Source organism: Leuresthes tenuis, unplaced genomic scaffold (genome assembly GCF_036924035.1).
Source record: "Leuresthes tenuis unplaced genomic scaffold, fLeuTen1.0.hap1 SCAF_2, whole genome shotgun sequence".
NCBI lineage: Eukaryota > Metazoa > Chordata > Actinopteri > Atheriniformes > Atherinopsidae > Leuresthes > Leuresthes tenuis.
Window position 1 is genome coordinate 22,782,744 of NW_027325356.1, and position 20,088 is coordinate 22,802,831.

Consider the following 20,088-nt stretch of genomic DNA (forward strand, 5'->3'; position numbering starts at 1 on the left):
GTGTTTTTTTTTCCAACAACAGAGGCTCTTTTTCAAACTCTGAGGACTCTGATTGTTAAAGAAGATAGAAATCTGGACTGGGATCAGAGACTTGTTCTCTCTTCTGTGGCCTGTTTCTTCTTTTCATTCGAGTCAATCAAAACCAGTGTTGTGGATGGTTCAGCCTCCAGTTTGAAGAGTTTTGAAAGAGAACCACAGGAGGAAGACCATGAGAGAGCTAAACAGACATCTAAAGAGGACTTAAAATTTAATCCAAAACTTAATCAGTCTGGACTGCGATGACCTTTGACTGCACAAATGTCAAGATTTGGTTGAGTACACTGTTAAGTAATGTGCACTTATGTCGGTCAGCTCTCTCTGATCTCCTCCTGTGTCTCAATCAAAACACCAGAGCCAGCTGCACAAACAGCTTCCGGCAGAGTGAGATTTGATGGTGGTTTGATTGCACTGAAAGTGCAGGATGTGCTAAGACACACCGGCTTTTCTGAACTCCTCCAGGGGGGTTGCCACACAGAGGAAGTGCAGCTATGGTATGTTGTAACTTCACCACATAAACAAGGGACTCACCTTCTAATCCTGCTGTCGGATCAGAGGCGGGAGACAAACACAGAGTCAAATCTATGCCCTTGTCTTTATCTTTAATCCCACTGATAAGCGACAAGACTCTATTGGAAAGTGACTTTGTGTTTCTATAACCTGGAGTTTTTTGTATTGTTTTTGCTTGGATGTTTGCTGCTGCTCATGACTTGGAGAGATAGTTTGGTATTTTTTGGGAAATGTCATCCTTTGTAGGAAGAACTCTTCAATAGAGGTGGAAATACTCTGAAAGTGTGAATGTAGTCACCCCCACATTCAAAATAATGCCATGTCAGCCTGAAAACATTTCCTAATTACTTAAAGGGGGAGGTGAAGGCATGCAAAGCTTCAAAGTAGCAAAGTAATAGAAACTTACTATAAGAAATGACCAAACTGTACAGACCACCCAGTGCTTGCTCATGCAACCTTTGTTCATTTAGGCGGATACGGCCAGTAATTGCGTTTGAAGAATATGTGACCTCTACTGGTCACATATTCTTCAAACTACATATAAGGAGTAAAAATGGCGGCCATAAAAGTAATAATTTTCTAACCCTATTGGGTAGTTGTGATTTCAGCCCCTAACCAAGTAATGCTACAGACTAAACCAAACCAGGAAGTAGCAGTCATGGCAACCATCAAAATGGTGTCATCAAAAGTGACAACCGGGTTCTAAAAAGAAAGTATATGAACTTAACACTGTTTTGCTTTTAACCCTAACCAAGTAATGTTACTGCCTAAACCACACCAGGAACTGTTTTAGTGAAACGGTGTTGTTTTATTGACCAGCGTATGTTTGTTTCGATCTAACGTCACACAAAAGCCCATGATTGCACTTCCCTGCTCAATTCACCTCCCCTTATTCCTCTTGATGAGGAATTTGTGGCTTCCTAAAGCAAAGTGTTGACATTGTCTTCTGTCGCTCATAGAAGTGGTACTTTGCAGGATGATTTAGGAGTCGTGTTAAAGGCTATGAACAAAGAACTAACATGGTTGTATGACTTAGAGGACTTAATGTCATGCGGACAATAAGGGTAAATTACATGCCACTGCATGTGAATGATCAAAATGTCTAATCTTGAGATTATTATTTATTTATATATATATATAGCCAAATCCAACCAGGATCCCAAGGCCTTTAGTAAGATTTTGTGATTGGTTATTGACTGAATGTAATCCTGAAATTAAACAATTAGCGCTGGCTGGAAGCACTGCGTGAAAAAAACATCCATCCAACGCCCCTCCAGTTCCTTTTGAGGACTTTGTGGCTTGTTAAAGGAAACCTTTGAGTTATATTTGCTACGATGTGGAAACGGTCATACGAGTCATATTTCCCTCCTGCTGCCTGTAGGGGTGATACGTTAGAGGATGTTCCTATGGGTCCTGTTGAAGGGTATGAACAAACAGCCTATTTTGCCATTTTGATTGAAGGACTTGTTGAAACCACAAGTTGTTAGCTGATGACATTGAGATAAAAGGGACCATGCTGATTATATTCAAAAATTATTGGACTCCCTAATTTTTTTGCAAAGGTAACACACAAACCTCAGGGTGGTAACTAACGGCATTTCCCAAAACAACAATGTCTCTTTAAACATAGCAGCACCTGTCCTTCCAGCAAAACATCTGCCTGCACATTTGCTTCTTTTGTCCTTCATTTCCTTTTAGCTTTACAGAGCGATTCTTTCCCATCCAATGTCTTCATTTTATTTCAGCCTAACCTTAGGATACAGTAACTCCATTTCCAGAAAGAAGATTGTATGTCCAGCTGTGTTGTGCCCTTCAGCATCCTTCTACGCTCGCATGTTGGAGCAGGAGTAAACGGGACAGTTTCATTTGAAACAGACCATGTCAGTGTTGTATTGGCATGTGTCCGTTCTTCGGAGAAATCAAGAGAAAAAGCGAGTTACTGTGTCGCTGATGTTTTGTGATTTCTGCAGTAGTACAGATGGAAAGGAAGATTCAGGAGAGCTGGATTTCAGTGCCTTACTGAAAAAGAGGTAAGTAATTACACATTCATAAAATAATCAGATATTTGGAAACTTTTCTTCCATTTTGTTAATCTAAATCTGTCTCTTCCTTCTGGACTTTCCCATCATTCCAGAGAGTAAGCTACCTCCATGTTTTTCAAACTAAAAGGTGGAATGAAGACCCACTAAGGCATGTAGCATGAACATAAACTCTCAATGCACAGTGATAAGTCAGGGTGATGCTCATCATTTGTTTTGTCAGTGAGAAACCATATTATTAACCTATCACCCTATCCTCTCACACCATCTCATCCCACTCTTATCCCGACCACTCAGCCCTTTCTTTGACGTAATGTTTGATCATCCATCTTGAATCAGTTTGCATAAAGTTAAACTATTTTAATGTTAAACACGTATGTTGTTTAGTACATGCATAAAGTTACTGGGATCACTTTCTTTGTGCCAAGTTTGTCGTCTTTACACAACGCCTCCTTCCCAACACAATGATCGCCTCTGTGTTACTCACCATCAGCACATACCCATTATCACCTGTGCACAGGAAAACTGGATGTCATGTCTGAACCCAATCCAACTGATGTTTTATGTGTTTTGACTGATGTTTGTTATGCGCATAGGTTAGTTTCAGTGCAGTTTAATCTCGGTTTTGACATGTACTTTGCTTAAAAACCACATTTGAAATATGCTTTTGATCTGCTGATGGTGTTGTTTTTGAATTGCTGTGATTTTACTTGTTTGGTTTGTTTTACCATATTTATCTCTTGGGTTCAACCTCTGAATGAGCAGCAGTTTCTTTAAATCCTCAAATCGGTAAGAAACTGCTGACATGTTGTCGCGGTATTACAGGAAAACTTGCATGACAACAATTAACTAAATATACTGATTTTTTAAAATATTTTAAAAAAGCAGAACAGGAAAAAAAAGTGGTTTTCCTTTACTCATAATCACTCAATGGAATTTCCATTGGCACTGAAAAACATGAACAATGTTCACATGTAAGTGAGTGTTACATAAAGAAGGTTGTCAACATCTGTCATGAAACTCTCAGTTACACAACTTTAACAGTTTCTTAATGCATATTACTGTATTGCTAGACTTTCAGTTAATGCTGCTTAACGAATGTTATATTTATAAACTCAATATAAACACATTGATAATTACCTGTCATTTAATGCGTATGACATTATCAAATGTTAATTAACACACTTCTATTGTAAAGCGTTACCTACAAAGCATGTTAAAAGAACTAATCACTCATAATGTGCGTTCACAAAACAGCATTTTATTTACAGTTGCGTTACCCTGACTGTCAATCAGATGCTTAAGATCAGTTCATTCTTTTGATTTCTTTGAATTCAAGAGCAACAAGAGTTTCGTTTAAAGCACTTCATACTCCTGCCAGTCAGGCTTAGAAGTAGTCTCACAGTAAACAAGACAACAGAAAGAGAACTGATACACAAAGAGCAGCTCACATAGAAAACTGAAAATCACTATCAGATCAGTAAGAAGTTTTAGGCTCCAGGATTCTATGCGGTAGGACAGTTAAATCTAAGCACCTTATAGTTTTATTGTATGTGTAACACTTCCAGCACAGCTTCCATAGGGTAGTTGAGCATTTTGTGTCTGGCTCGATGAAAATGAGTAGCTATAACTTTATAATTAGCTTCAACTTGATGATCAGAGATCTTTGAGCAAGAATGATTTTTTTAAAAAGCCATGACCACCTAAAGCGACAGGCTTCAACATCAAAAACAATTATAATGCAGCTTCACTTAAATTATATTTTGTGTAGGAGAACAATTGTATTATTCTAGTTCACATCATTAGATCTTTGGCCAAAGAGGAAACAATGCACTGAAATGTTAAATAAAACTATTTCTTTTTGTAACATTTATTTGAACATGAATAAGTGAAGTGCTGTCCTATTCAAGTGACGCTTTCTATAATTCCAATTCATGATGTAAATTTAAAGTTCTGTGTTTTCTACCTGGTTTTAATATTGCTGCTTTGCTGCTTCATGTTTATAGAGCTGTTCATGTGCAATCTGAGCCTGATGTGGATGTCTGGGACATTCTCTGCCATGCTCCTGCTTCAGAATTCGAAAAGATTGCTTTCCAGTATGGCATCACCGATCTGAGAGGGATGCTCAAGAGGCTGAAGAAAATGAAGAAAGACGAGAAGAAAAGTGAAGGTTGGCAAGCTGTGCTTGGGACAGACATCCCTTTATCGATTCCTGCCTTAATTCAATATTAAAGACTGATTATTGTTTTATTTATCCAACGAAACTCAGCTTTCCTCAAGAAGTTGGACCCAGCCTACCAGGTATCAAAGGGACAAAAAATGAAACTTGCAGTTGAGGTTGCCAATGCAGATGTGGAGGTAAAGTGGCTGAAGAATGGACAAGAAATTCAAAAAGCTGGAAGGTTTGAATTCACCTTAAATCCATAAAACATGCTGTACCTGTCCATCATTCGTCCAACACAGACCAGCAATTCTCAACTATGACCGTTTTTCCCTTTTCTTTCTCCTACCTCTGGCTCACTGTCACCAAATTCCCTGCCTTGCCGTTACATCTCTAGCAAGTAAGTGTTTTAAATGAGACAAAAGCATTTACTTTTACTTTGGTTTAAGAGCTCATCAGTTCCACATGTCAAGCTCTCGGACAGAAGATTGTCTCTGCAAAGAAAAGTTTAAAAAAAAGGTGTGTTCATGTTGTGACCATCATCGTGTTCTTTGTCAAGGTACATATTTGAGAGTGTCGGCAACATGCGCTACCTTACCATTAACCACTGCTCCTTGGCGGATGATGCAGCGTACACTTGTGTGATCGGAGAGGAGAAATCCACCACTGAGCTCTTTGTTAAAGGTAGAAAATGTTTAAAAAGGAGATTTGGAGCATGCCAAAAATTTTCGATTAAATCTTCAATTCCTATCCGTTTTCTGCAGAGCCCCCAGTCACAATAGTAAAAAATCTGGAGGATCAAATGGTGATGAAGGGTGACCGGGTGGAGCTAGAGTGTGAAGTCTCTGAGGAAGGAGCAAGTGTTAAATGGTGAGATATTCTTCTTTACTCACAACTATGCCGTCAGTAGTTTAATACCCATGTCTTTGGATGATCGTTTTAAAAAAGTAAACAATAACAATTTTCCGCATCAAATAGAAATAGATCTTGTCAAAATGTCCAGAAACCTCACAGTTTACAGTGACACTTCCAAACAGGCTGAATAAGAATTGATGAATAAAATCTGTGAACCAAGAATGGATGCAAAAGCTGCACAACTGCCATTAAATCAAATCTAATCATATTCATTTCAGTGTCTTTAAATCAAATTTTCAGTCACTGAACAGTTGCTCAGACACCCAGCAGATGGCATTTGAGACGTAAGCAGACAGCTCTGAGCACTGTTTCTGAGCTACTGAGGTACGAGTACAAGTTGTAAATTATCACAGAGATGAAAATGTCACATGAGCACATTAGTATGCCACAAGTGACCTTTATCTGAGGGAGAAAGTTGCTGCAAATGCACACAGGTTATTCAAATCCAGTGTGCTTTTTGTTGGAACAAGCCAAAGAGCAACATACTGATGTTTAAAAGGGTTGAACCACTTAGATGTTTCTATATTTCTGCACAAACTACCTAAAATCATAAAGTTTTCCACACAAGTGAACACAATTACAAAGATCTAAGCCAAAAGGCAAAAATCATATGTCATTGTGTATTATGTGTCAAATTATGTGAACCTTTGCTTACAGTATCTGTTATGAGCCCCTTGTGCAGCAAGAACTGCAACAAAATGCTTCTCTTTGCTGTTGATCAGTCTTTCACACCGTTTGAGTTTTCATTGTTGATTCTTCTCAAACAACTTTAACTCAGGGATATTTGTGGGTTTCTTCATATAAACTCTTCTTCTTTACCCTTTCCTTTGATCAAAGGCTTGTTTGGTTAGTATCATTTTGCAGTGTGACACGCTTCCTTTTAAGATTAAGGTAACATACAAATGCCAAAAAAGATGTCACAAATATAATTCTGAATTTATTGTTCCTTCTATAATCCTAACTCAGATTCAGCAAAATATCCCCAAACCATGATACTACCACCACAGATGGTGGTAGTATCATGATGGAACAAGGTTCTTATGCTGGAATGCAGAGTTTACCCTTTTCTCCATGTAACAATTCTCATTTGAACCAGAAAGTTCTGCATTGGTCTCATCTGTTTAAACTGTCTTCTAGTCCGTCCATGTGATCTTTACTAAAGTGCTGATGGGGCACAGATGTCCTCTTACTATTTTGGAGTGTTTTATAACTTTGCCATCTTCTCCTGCCCAGTGAGAATAAGGTCACTTAAACAAATTTACCTTTTAAGCTCAACAAATTAGATATGATGATATGTACATGATTTTGTCAACTTTTTTGATCATGCTGCTTTTTACTTTTAGCAAAGTAAAATCTATATTCCTGTTCATCACTAATCATTTGATTGGTTTCAGTACATTAAGTCTAGTTGTGCTTCAAAGTTTTGCTTCAAAGCAGTAGCTGTCTGCCGACAGCCCTGCTCTACACGCTGTTGTTCAGTGTTCTACTGATGGTCAGAGCTATAGCTCTGCTGATGGTGAAGTCATGAGCAATAATGAAACTCAGCTGGTTCTTTTTTGATCTTACAGACCATCAGACAGCTTTCTCTTGGAGTAATTTGTTGCATTATCACTTCTGGATCAGGTGCAACAATAGTCTTTGATGTCCTGCCTGTCTGACTGTGGATTGGTGGAGTAATATCTTATTGAGGGTTTTGCAAACTTTGTGACATGAAACATTTTCCCAAATGCGTGCTGTGAAGATCAATCTTTCATGGACAGAGCAACTACCCCTTTGAACCCCATGGTCATACCATGAAAACAAATTTCACCTTCAAATTAGCTGTTAATCCTATAGGTTCACATACTTTTATTATAATGGAATATCATATTCCATTGTAGATCATTGTTACTCTTATTTGGGTTCTCGATGTCTACTTTTAGAAATATATATATATATATTAGAATCTTTTTAGGTTGTATTGTCCAGTGAGAAAAAAAAATCTAAATGGCTCATAAACTTTGAAGCACAACTAGAATGAATGTACTGAAACCAATCAAATGATTAGTGATGAACAGGAATATAGATTTTACTTTGCTAAAAGTAAAAAGCAGCATGATCAAAAAAGTTGACAAAATCATGTACATATCATCATATCTAATTTGTTGAGCTTAAAAGGTAAATTTGTTAGGTTTCTATTGAATGGCTCAAAGTGACCTTATTCTCACTGGGCAGGAGAAGATGGCAAAGTTATAAAACACTCCAAAATAGTAAGAGGACATCTGAGCACAATAATTGTGTGATTTGCTTTTTGTTTTTTTGGTGTACAGGGAGAAAGATGGAGTGGAACTGACCAGAGACGAGTCTTTCAAATATCGCTTCAAGAAAGACGGCTGTAAGCATGTGCTGATCATAAATGAGGCCACCAAAGAAGACTGCGGCCACTACAAGGTCAAAACAAATGGCGGCGAGTCGATGGCTGAACTCCTGGTGCAGGGTGAGTGTAGGTCGTGCTGTTTTGTCAGCAATGAATTCTCCAAGCACACATTCTCTTGGTCTACCAATAGCTAGCTGCTCAGCCTTGCCATTCTTGGCATGCTGTCAGTCTTTGTATAGCTCACATCATGCTGCCAAGACTGCAACAGCAACGACATGCCAGCTAAAGTTAGAAGATGTACATTTCACCTGAAGGGCACAGATCTGCACAAATGGCCTTGTTATATTATAGTAGCTGAACATAAGATAAAGCCTTATTGTGTTCACAATGCAAAGTAAAATGTTCAGTTTTCTTCAGTAATGGACACAGTGACCTCACCTTTCATTTGTTTTAAAAAAAGAGAGAAGAAAATCTGTATTTCAGAGTCGATTTTTCATTAGAAATTAAAATCTACTGTAATGGGCATACATCTACATCACTGCTCAGGCTGTGCACCGAGTGGCCACACAATCAATGTGGCTGCCACCAGCAGTCGTAGGACTGGGAATATATCCCAGATATTAACATCAGGCATGAGGAAAACTTACTTGAAAAAGTCAGGCGGATGCCTTACACAGATGGGTTTGTGACGGTTTTTATACAAAGCAGTCCAAGCTTCAACAGATTTTAAACTAAATATCTACCCTCGATTGGGGAAATATTTGCCATGTGAACCTGGGGCTCTGGATGACAAAGGCCAGCTAGTTCGGAATTTGATTTAGCCTTTGGTCAAAATAATAATGATAAACTTCATTGGAGCATATTGGGAATGTCTGACCATCGTCCACAGTGCAGGCCAAAAGGAGAGTTGTTACAGACCATAACATCATAGTTACAGGGGCACTAAATTGCGTATTTATGCTTGTCAGTTATGTTGCTTGTTATTTTCGGGATTTTTTTTTTACAATCCACATTTCCGAGTGCAGATTGCAGTTGTTTCTCTGAATAGAAGCAGAAGTTCATGCAGTTGTTTCTCTGAATAGAAGCAGAAGTTCATTCGGTTCCCTTCCCTTCACTTTTTGGAAGTTTGTAAAAAAGAAAACCCCAAACTTTTTTTTTTTTTCCCAAAAAAACGCTTAATTTGTTGAAACTTTTTCTGAATCTGTTGGTACAGTCGTACAATCGTATTTTTGAAGTCTTTCAAATTTAGGCATTAGTCAGAATTTTAAAAAAAAAACATTCTAGATCTAAGACATGGCATGATGAAGATTTATGGTGGATATGCTTTGCCTTTTTTATTTAAATTTGATCAAAAATTGATGGATGAATCTTGTTAAAACTCACCCGTACATGGACATAGGTATATCCAAATATAAACTCCAGTTTGCTCTCACTCACGTTTTCATTTCATCACACAGAGCAGAAGAGATTTTTAATCACTTCATGACATCCATGAATGTTTCTTTTTTGGGTTTCCTTATGGAAACTGTAATTTAGTCCTGCCAGTATACTGGATCTTCATCATCTTGCTTTTTCATATATTTTCATATATGTGATAAATGTGTGTGTTGCAGGGGCTGTTGTGTAATTTAAAACCTGATCTTTGTTCCTGCTCTCAGTACAGTTAAGTTGATCTGGTCCAATAATCAAACCCTGAGCCTGCCGAGAATAACCAGCTGCCACCGTGCAGCAGGGATCAACACCTCAGTCCACGGCAGAGCTCCCATTATAATGCCATTCCCACCATATTTGTCTTCCTTGCCAGTGAGCTGACGTGAAACTACTGTAACCTTTACAGGAGAGTGATGCGAGTTATCTCACACCAGATAACTTTTTTCCCTTTCACTTTCCCCTAATGATAAATCCAATTCACTATTCTCGTGTCTGTTGCTAAGATACAGCACTTAAAGAAACACCTCACACTGGACCATAGTTACCATACTATCCACGCCCCAATAGCTGCATCAATTCTTCTTTTTTTTACATCATTTTATCCTTACATATCATCACCTTGGCACATAAGTGTGTGAAAGCCTTGATCTTTTCCATTGCATGCAGTCTGAGTTTGAGTTTCTCTGTGCAGAGAAAGAACTGGAGGTCTACCAGAGCATTGCAGACCTCACAGTGAAGGCAAAAGACCAGGCAGTTTTCAAGTGTGAGGTTTCGGATGAGAACGTGAGGGGAACCTGGTATAAGAACGGTGTAGAAGTCAAGCCTGATGCCAGAGTAAATATCTCCCATATTGGCAGGTGAGGACACAAAACATGCTGACTAAAAATCATTAAATCCTGCATATTTCCCGTGTCACTTTGAACCAAACTTCTGAACATCTAGGATCCACAAATTGACCATTGATGAGGTCAAACCAGAGGATGAGGGAGACTATACTTTTGTGCCAGATGGCCACGCTTTCAACCTTTCTGCTAAACTCAATTTCCTGGGTAACATCTTTGTTTTTACAACTCTAAATTGATATAATTTTGACCTCACAAATTAAACATCTAATGATTTCCGCCTCTTTTTCTGGATTTTTCAGAGGTGAAGATTGACTATGTGCCACGCCAAGGTAAAAAAATAATCTAAAACTTACATTTTTTGCTGTTTACGCCAGAAACTGAGCTGAAGGCTTTTTAGACTATTTACATTACTTCCCAAGATCCTCCCAAGATCCACCTTGATTGCATGGGTCGCACTACTGATTCAACCATCGTGGTGGTGGCTGGAAACAAACTACGTCTGGACGTCCCCATCACTGGAGATCCTGCCCCCACAGTGATCTGGACCAAAGGAGAGAAGGTAAAACCCATCTGAAGCCCGGTGTCATTAATCCGCTGACAGGTAGTCAGTCCAGAGACCGGTAGGTAAGGTTTCACTTCTGGGGCTTTGATGAGAAAGCATTACTTCATTATCAAACTTGGAGGCATTAATAATAGTGCCATTTCAGATTCAGACAATAGCAGCTTGTTTGAATAATGCGCAAAACAGTTTTAATATAAGCTTTTCTAAAAATGAACTAATGATTTTAAGGCTGAAAATAATAATTCAGCAGGTTAGCTGTGCCAGTATGATGACAGGAAAACTAATGCATTCCTCCCTGCTTTAATTGTTTTCACTATGCTGAATAATCGCAGTGCTACTAAAAGCTGATGATTGAGGAGAAAGAGAGGTCACTCGTCCTCTCTGTTCTCCTCGGCTTTTACTGCTTTGATCTCCTCAAATGTAGGCTAGTTCTGTAAGTCCTGATGGAGAAGATAAAGGAGGGCACGTAGCCTCTTGGACCATGAAGGATGGAGAAGTAAGTGTTCACATGTCAGGATATGCCTGTTTGGAGTTTGTACTCCATTAGTCATCATCATCATTTCATGTTTAAACTTTTCAGTAGGTTTAACATCTGTAACTTTAAAAGTACAACCCTGTTTCCAAAAAAGTCAGGGTGCTGTGTAAATTTTAAATAAAATCACAATGAAATGAATTGCAAATCAGCTATCAAACACTATGGTTAGACTCCTGCAGTTTCATTTGGAATGTAAGCCAACAAAACAGTAAAAAAGAATAAAGTTAGGGCGGGGGTATGTTCACACCATCAGCTCTCCTTTTAACAACACTCTGAAAGTCACTTGGGAACTAAGGAGACAAACTGGAGTTTTATAAGCTAGTTATTTTTCATATTTTCTTGACATATGTAGGATAGATTTCTAAATTATTTTGTCACGTTTTCGCTTTCAATTTTTTTCAGTGCAAACTCTATTTACTGGCATAGCTCACAAATGCGCTCATGCCCACTCAGTGATTTCCAAATCAGTGATTTTAATGTAGTGCTGCCTGAGCACCATTAAAAACTGGTTTTCAGCCTCATCCTTTACCCATTTCACTGAATCTTTAAGAGAAATCATGTACCATAGATTAAATGCTTTTAAATTCAGTTTTACATTGAGAAACACTTGAATACTTTTTTATTTTCAATGTGTCGAACTGCTCAACGTCTTGCCAATTACCTTCCATGAGCCCGCAAGAGGTGATGATGAGCAGTGAGGGAGCAGTGTTTCCTATTAAATGGAGGGAAATATGCTTGCCGGCATGAAGTGGAGTCACTTTAAAACCACCATGATCTGTCAAAGGTTTTTTGTGTCATTAATTGACTAGATGATTAGAAAATAAAATGACCAACTGTCATTTTCTGGGTAATGTACAGCTTGGAATGAAGTGTACACAGGAGAGTCAGTGACCTTATTCATTTACTTAAGACCTTGTTGTTTAGCATCAAAGAGCCCTGTTGTGTCTGTACCAATCATATGAAGGAGGTGGATCTATTTGGCGATTGTACATCTGAATTCGATTGGGGCATCTAGTGTGTGCTCTACAGAGGACAACTGCCTGCCTCCATAATGCACTGACTTCGGTCATATATTCTCATTTTGCTCAGGAATGTTCCTAATTGAATTGAAATTAAGTATCTGAGCAACTGCCGTGATAAAAGCTGTTTGAATTCAAAGGAAAGGAGCTCCCAAGACTCCTTTAATATCTCCTTTAGTAGAGGATACACCGGACCATACTTAATGAAAGAAAGGAGATAATTCCATCCCACAATTCTTTGGAGTCGCAACTTTCATCAAGACGCTCAAATGTTTTCATCCAGTTGTACCAACTGTGATTCGTACAGTTTGATTGATGATTGGTAATTAATTGATATTCGTACTTATATATTCATACGTCATTTTAATGGTGTGCAGACTCCACCTAGCCTGCGTGTAAATGGTGTAAGCCTATTCAGATTTTTTGTGCAATCTAGGCATCTAAATTTTCCATTTTTTTCCCCCCTGTTGGTATTGTATTGAGAATGAGCATGAATGTAAAAAGAAAAAACTTTGATCTGCAGTGAAATATAGGGTTTAGCTGATTTGCAAAGCAACTTTTTCTGGAAAAATGGGTTGCAGTCAGCTCACAGTCATGCATTAGATGTACAAATGTAGCTGGTGGAGAAGTGTAATCTAAACTGACCATTCTGACGCCACTCAAGTTTTTAAAACATACTATAGTCACATTAAAGCCCGATAGGCAGTGTTGTAGTGATTTGCTATTTCACAGATGTAGAGAAAAAATAGACTACAGCAGGTACAACTATAAGCCCAATTCCCTACATACAAGGCACCCTCTCCATCGGCTATCACTGTACATTTTTATCTTCCGTTTATGTGTCAGTTTTATGCAACAAGAGCAGAACAGGATAGAAATTGCATGCAGTACAGTGTCCGTCCATATCAGTAAGGTAAGTGCATGTTCTGAATCTTCTCTCACACACACAGAGACCACATAGTGCTGGGCAGTAAGTCCATTTTTTCTAAGTGAATTACCAGCCTATCCCGCATGTTTTACATGTTTCCCTGCCTCAGCACCTGATTCAAATGAGTGGGCTGTAATCAGACTTCTGCACAGCTTGATGGAGAGTGATTAGCTGACGCATATATTTGAATCAGGTGTGTCGGAGCAGAGGACTATGTAGCGCAGGCAGGCCCAAGGACTAGGATCAGGAAAAGTAGAATGTGTTCATATTGATTGGATAAAAAAGATGGGAAAATAACTGGGAAGTTGTGTTCAATTAATTTATATTCTATGATGGTAAAGTCATACATTCAGCTGTAATACTGGCTCAACTCAGCGTCTGTGGAGAAATAAACCCTCTTTGTTTCACAGTCAAAATCATTGTTCTCATATCATTAAAGGTTTTAGTGGTTGAGTTAGGATTTCTCCGTTTTTTTTTTTACTAGTTTCTGTCAAATTCATCAAAACGTACATGGCTCGCAGCATTTTTTAGAGAGAGGAAATAAATATGTGAATACAGCTGCTGTCAGGAGATCTCATGAACCTTATGGGGGTACATCACCATCTTTAATCAAGAGCATGTTTATTCACTTTGAGATCAGGATTAGTCGTTTTCATATTGCACTTCTCTCTGTCGAAGCTGCCCAGTACTCAGAAAAGCCAGTGCTCTCCTGCAGGACAAGAGTCACCGCTGCATGAAAGGAAGCTGGGATTATTTTGTTGGTCAGCCTGACATCTGGCCTTCTCTTGGCTGGGGAGAGCAAACCAGAAAAATCTGAGAGCACAAGTTTTGTAAGCACACCAAAGAGGTCTGACTGAAAGCATAAGGGCTAAGATTGGAAAGTAGATTAAATGTCTGATTTACATTCATAACTCTCTTACTATTGTATTCCTGTAAAATGAAGATTGACAAGTCTTTGCAGCGCTGTGAACCATGGGCTCGGCACAAATTAAAGACGTTTGCTCTCAAATCAAAAAGAGAATTCTCTTGATAAAAGATAGTAATATAACCCCATAGCTGCACTGGTCTATGATTTGCATGTTGACATTTAGAGTTGTATGTTCAAACTGACATATATTGAACAGCATGATTTTCTCAATATATGAAAAGAAGCTCAGTATGAAAACATTAACTGGCAAACAGAGCGATGTCTACTGTTGCAGCATCTATTTTGTGTGCAGCGGAGTTGTCAATCAGTTTACAAAAAGAAAACGTAAGCCAGGCACAGTCGAATATCTGTGATTCTCACTGAGCAGGTCATCTCAGAAGGAGATGGTAGGGTCCACGTGGAAACCACCAAGGGCCACTGTATCTTTACAATCGAGGGGGCTGAGAGGCAGGACGAGGGGATGTACTCTGTTATAGTACGAAACCCCGCTGGAGAAGACACTGCTGATATCAACGTAAAAGTTGTTGGTAAGACAGAGGCCCTTCCATGGTTGATTTAAAAAGAAAGATGGTATGTTTTAATCACGACTGCCCCCCCCCCAGATGTTCCTGATCCTCCCAAGACTCCGAAAATCCTCAGTGTTGGGGAGGATTCCTGCATTGTTCAGTGGGAAGCCCCTAAGTTTGATGGCGGGCAGCCAATCATTGGTAAAAACACATAAGAAAACTAGAAGTTTCTAATGACTTCCTTCTTTGACAAGCCAGTTGTAATGTGCTGCTCTTTGAATTCTCAGGTTATGTGCTGGAGAGAAAGAAGCTGAAGAGCTACAGGTGGATGAGACTCAACTTTGACCCTTTCCCTGGAACTACCTACGAAGCCAAACGCATGATTGAAGGTGTGCCGTATGAGATGCGCGTCTATGCTGTCAACGGCATCGGCATGTCTCGTCACAGTCCCGCCTCACAGCCATTTGTGCCAGTCGGTGAGTCTCAACCAAGCTTTTACCCAATCAGTCCCAAAGTATGGTGCAAAACTCTTGAGCTGCCTCTCATTTCTTTGTATAATATCAGAAATCAGGAAACCGGAACAGTGATTTATTGAAAGATGCAAGTAAAAATAAGCTAAAAATGGAGTTTGTAAAATTCCAACTGGCTTGAACCTCAGTGCTTGGTATGATATTCTTCACCATATATAAAATATGTCAAATTTTCAGATAACATAGCTTTGTTGAATCACCTTGTTGATGCAAAATTACTATGATTGTAAGACTGTGTTATCTTTGGCATTTTACATAGAAAAGAAATAGGAACAAACGATGTGTATTTGCTATTAACAAAGTACTTAAATATGAAATTTAAAATGTGTTCTTTGCTGATTTGCCTATTGTGTGTAGACACAGCCTGGTTTATTCCTTAAGTAAGGCATCTTTTTCATGTTTGAATCATTCATAGCTCAGTGGTAAATGGTTTAATAAACAGATTTGTGAAACTCTTAAAAGGACCTGCTGAGAGCCTGGAGAACTACAGCTCAATGTCTGGAGAACTGTACTCTCAATCTTAGAAACTTACCACAGAGATGAGTGAACTGATTTATTTTGAGATGCTGCAGAATCATGCTGAGGTTGATTAATGATCTGTCTGGGCTGCAGTTGTGAGGGTGATGCGGTTGACATGTCTGACTGCTGATGTTTCTTGAGTTGGGTCATGCCTTGTTTAGTCGGCATTAGGTTTGACTCAGGTCATGAGGTCTGTTTGATTTGTGGTCATGACAGGACGGTGGGATGTTTGCTCTTTGGGACTGTGTACGGCACGAAAATATAAGGCTGCACATACATAAGCGGCATCAATCACGATGATCTTTTGTTACGTGACCACATGGACCAGACTGAGGAATTAGTACAGTGCAGTGCAAACATTGTGTGCCAAGTGTTGAGGAAATCCCAACATCGTAAAGTGCTAACTTGTTAGGTGGAGGAGGGTTGGTGAGTCTACTGCAACAATTTAGCGTCATACACCTCAAAATAAATCATATGATTGTTGACTGTTTGTGGATCAACATCCACACCAAAGTTATCTTTTTTAATTCCTGCATTTGTCTTTGTCATTTCTTTGCCAAAAAAAGAAAACAGAGTCCAACTTGTCAAATCTACAGCCTCAAGCAACTCTAGCAATATTACCAATATCACATCAGCTATAGAAGATGTTTCCTCTCAGAGTTGGTAGTTTTAAACTTTAAAATCCCCATAAATCGCTACATACCTGACACCAAAAATAGGTTTGATTTTAATGTACAAGGTTAAGATTTTCTGAAATAATTTCTCAACACAATGCACTCACTTTTCAAGGAGGCTCTGAATATGTGCCAGATAATGATCCTTCTGATCCAGAACCAGCACAAGATGCATCACTCATACTAACAAACCCACCATCAGTTCGTCATCTAATGCAATGCAGTGAAGAAACCATAAAGTGAAGGTTAACATATGATAATGCAGTCCTGTAAATCGTGAAATAGGCACAAACCAACATCTTTGTGTCTATACAGATGGACAGAGACTGCAAGTTTTACTTTCAAAGTAACATACTTCCGTGAGCTAATTTTGGGCTTCTGCACCACATTTGTGTCTTTTGCAAGTAAGGTTGGATTTGTCAGCAGGACACTCTAGATGTCTACCATTTGGTAGATGTTGTTAGATGGTTTATTTTAGGGCAAGCCATGCCCACAGGGGTTTTTAATCATTGACTCTAACCAAACATCGAGTGAAGATAACCACGTGTAAAATGCCAGCACACTTTTTGACCTCCAAATGTGGACGCTTGATTAAAAATGAGGAACAATCCCTCCATAACAGTTTCACCAAATACAATGAAACTGTACGCATGTAAAAAAAAAAAAATGGAAACCTGCATTCAGAAAACACAAGATAGATTAGTTTCATGAACTGCTTTGAGATTGCGTTGCTCTCTGACTCAGTTCTGTCACACAGTGTAGTCCATAAGTGGCGCTGCCATAGCAATAAAGAATATTTCTATAAACGTGAAATCATTTTTCATAACGGCACATTTTTTTTCCTGCTGGCAAATGTTGGTTTTCATTGCATGACTGTTTTTTAGATCTGACTTTATCGTGACGGTTCTCAGCAATAGTGGGTGCATAACACAGTTTTAGGAAAAGTCAAAGACTTTAAAAAAGAAAGAAAATATTTTATTTAAGCTTTTTTTGCAACTTACAGTCAAAAGGAGGAGGAGTAAAGTCTGCTTTACCTCTCTGAGAGGCTGACTTGCCTGTTTTGTGTTCCTCCTCATCTTTCATGCTTCCTTGACTAGAAGTGAAAGAAAATGGATCAGAAATCATATCCTGTAACACTTGGATGTACATATACATGTTAAGTTCTCTTGTTTATCATTCTGTATGAATCGCAAATAAACAGAGATGTGTGTGGTCTGGAACAAGGCTCATAATTACATCTACTCTCTGTGACTGTAGCCTGTAATTCAGGGGCTGATGTTTGGATTGTATCTCATTTTGACACAGTTTTTAACTATCATGTCATCCTCCGGCTTGTTGTTTTAAGAGGAAACATTTTTCTGCATCAGATGGCCTATCACCGGTAAGACAGCTGATTAGGAAACTATCCATGGCATCCATCTCTATAAATAATAACCTGGAAACCCTGGACTCTGCTTTGACCAGCTGCTAAATGCAGAAGAGTTCATTGCAACTGTGGAGGCTGCTGCATTGTTGTTACGAAAGAAAAAACAGCAGGAAGAGAACAAGAGAGTGTGAGTGTGTGAGAGACAGTGACAGAATGAGAGCATAGGTTAGGGGACATTAGACACACAAGCACCAGCTTCAATCAGCAGCGGGACGCTGAGAAACGATGACGAAACCCAAGCTCCCAAAGACAGCAGAGAAGAAGCCAGTGGATGAAAAGCAACCGGTGGAGGCGGCAGAAGAAGAAGAACCTGCTCCAGTGGAGACACCAGCAGAGCCTGAAGCCATCAAGGCAGACACAGAGGCACCTTCGCCACCTGAAGCCAGCAGCGAACCGCCAGCTGCACCCCCTGCAGACGCAGCCTCCAGTGGAGAGGAGGGAGCTCCAGCTGATAATGAGGCTCCAGCAGCAGAGAGTGCCCCCCCTCCTGCAGAGGAGGAAGCTGCACCCCCAGCAGAGGAGCCCCCTGTGGAGCCTGTTGCTGAGCCAGAGCCGCAACCTGTTTACAGTAGGCACTGTTTATCTTGAGCTATTGGCTTATCTTTTAGGTTTTATAAGAAAAAGACAAACTTTTGTTCATATACTACCCCTCAAATTTCAGTATAGTACTTGTTTTAAATTGTTAAACACAGTACCATAGTGAATTCCTGCTCTGCACTCGGCACCTTTAAACCAGTGTATCCATAGCTACTTTTCTTCACACTTCATACTTGGAAAACCTTGACCTTTGACAGGTGCTCCTATTATTTGCTCACACTTTATACTTAGCCTGTGTCTTCAGACAGGGAGCATGGCCTTCGTGACGACAAGGCGACTACTCAAACTTGACACATTTCAGTCTCTCTTCAGGTTGTCAACGGATTGTTGCAACCACAGAAAGATATATGGATAACTATAAATTACCTCACAGGAATGATGGGATCTTTGTTTTCATTTAGAGTGTTCTTCACTCTCAGTGGTATTAAGAGTATGCACTGTACATGGACAAGAAAAAAGACTTTGTGGTATTGACCTTGGTTTTTTCATTTCTTACCACATTATCTCTATTATTAGGAGCCGATGCTGTATATTAGGGCTGTGTTGGCGGTGGGAGACAAAACCTTTGATTACGTGTCAGTTCCAGCTCATCTTGACTCTCTACATGTTTGCGCTTGAGTTTTTCAAATTCAAGGTGCACTAACTGATCAACAACAGCTTGAATTTGTTGAAAATCAAATGGTTGGTGCAAAATTATCCATTTGAGTGCCACCCTTAAAGGTATAACTTCAGCATTATTTAATAATTCATGGCATGAGCTTATCTCTGCATCCATTTTGTTAATAATGTCCCTTCATCTTTCACATATTGCCTGAAAATCAGGCTGTTTTAGGCTATGCTGCTAAAATGTGTTAAAACACTGGTTTGCTTTTGGCACTTCTGCACAGAGAGCATTGAGTAGGATGTAACCAATGAACCAAAGTCTTTTAATGCGCATTGGAGTCATGTCATTTTATCCCCACTGGACACAAAGCACAGCAGGCACTTAGACTTGAGCCCAATACTGAACTCCTGACAGCTTGTGTTTCATTGCATGAAAGAAGATGCCACTCAGAGACTTATAGGGTCGAGGGCTGTTTGATAACTGCTGTTCATGTTCCAAATTAAACTACCTGAGAGTGAAAGTACCACTATGCCACTCAGAGATTAATGTTGTGCTTGTCAAAAAAGTTAGCTGGTGCCTGAGTGTAAATTCTTCCCAGTAGATGCTCAAGTGTAGGTGGATTTCTAGTGCTCTGAACCATGAAAATAGAATGAATACATTATATTAACGTTTAATCCCACTGGATAAAGTTCAGCCTTTTCTTTCTTTTCCCTCTGGAGATGTCAGTGATGGTTTCTGATGCAGGTTGTGTAAAGCCAGTTGTGTTTATCTAAGCTTTCTAACCTGTTTGCAGTCTGTCTGCTGTGCTGAGATCATGACATACCTGAAAACTAAGATTATGAAATGAAAAGAAAAAATTAAGACAGAGACAATGACTGCAAAACACTGACAAATACAGAGCTCAAGAGAAGAAAACTATCTATTACTATGCGTAACCATGCCAACGGGAACTTTGTTTACATTTGGG

The 20,088-nt window shown here is 39.2% G+C and overlaps 1 protein-coding gene across 1 annotated transcript in view; it reads left to right on the top strand.

Moving 5' to 3' along the window:
* mybpc3 (myosin binding protein C3) overlaps positions 1-20,088 on the top strand; it is a 37,108-nt gene that overhangs the window by 8,888 nt on the left and 8,132 nt on the right. Inside the window, exons 9-24 of the mRNA XM_072380712.1 lie at positions 2,517-2,576; positions 3,348-3,374; positions 4,592-4,755; positions 4,855-4,987; positions 5,144-5,146; positions 5,306-5,430; positions 5,511-5,616; positions 7,971-8,137; positions 10,140-10,305; positions 10,391-10,497; positions 10,593-10,622; positions 10,713-10,852; positions 11,280-11,351; positions 14,633-14,792; positions 14,868-14,972; positions 15,059-15,247. Of these exons, the coding sequence (XP_072236813.1) occupies positions 2,517-2,576; positions 3,348-3,374; positions 4,592-4,755; positions 4,855-4,987; positions 5,144-5,146; positions 5,306-5,430; positions 5,511-5,616; positions 7,971-8,137; positions 10,140-10,305; positions 10,391-10,497; positions 10,593-10,622; positions 10,713-10,852; positions 11,280-11,351; positions 14,633-14,792; positions 14,868-14,972; positions 15,059-15,247 (1,754 nt within the window). The remainder of the gene's footprint in view (positions 1-2,516; positions 2,577-3,347; positions 3,375-4,591; positions 4,756-4,854; positions 4,988-5,143; positions 5,147-5,305; positions 5,431-5,510; positions 5,617-7,970; positions 8,138-10,139; positions 10,306-10,390; positions 10,498-10,592; positions 10,623-10,712; positions 10,853-11,279; positions 11,352-14,632; positions 14,793-14,867; positions 14,973-15,058; positions 15,248-20,088) is intronic.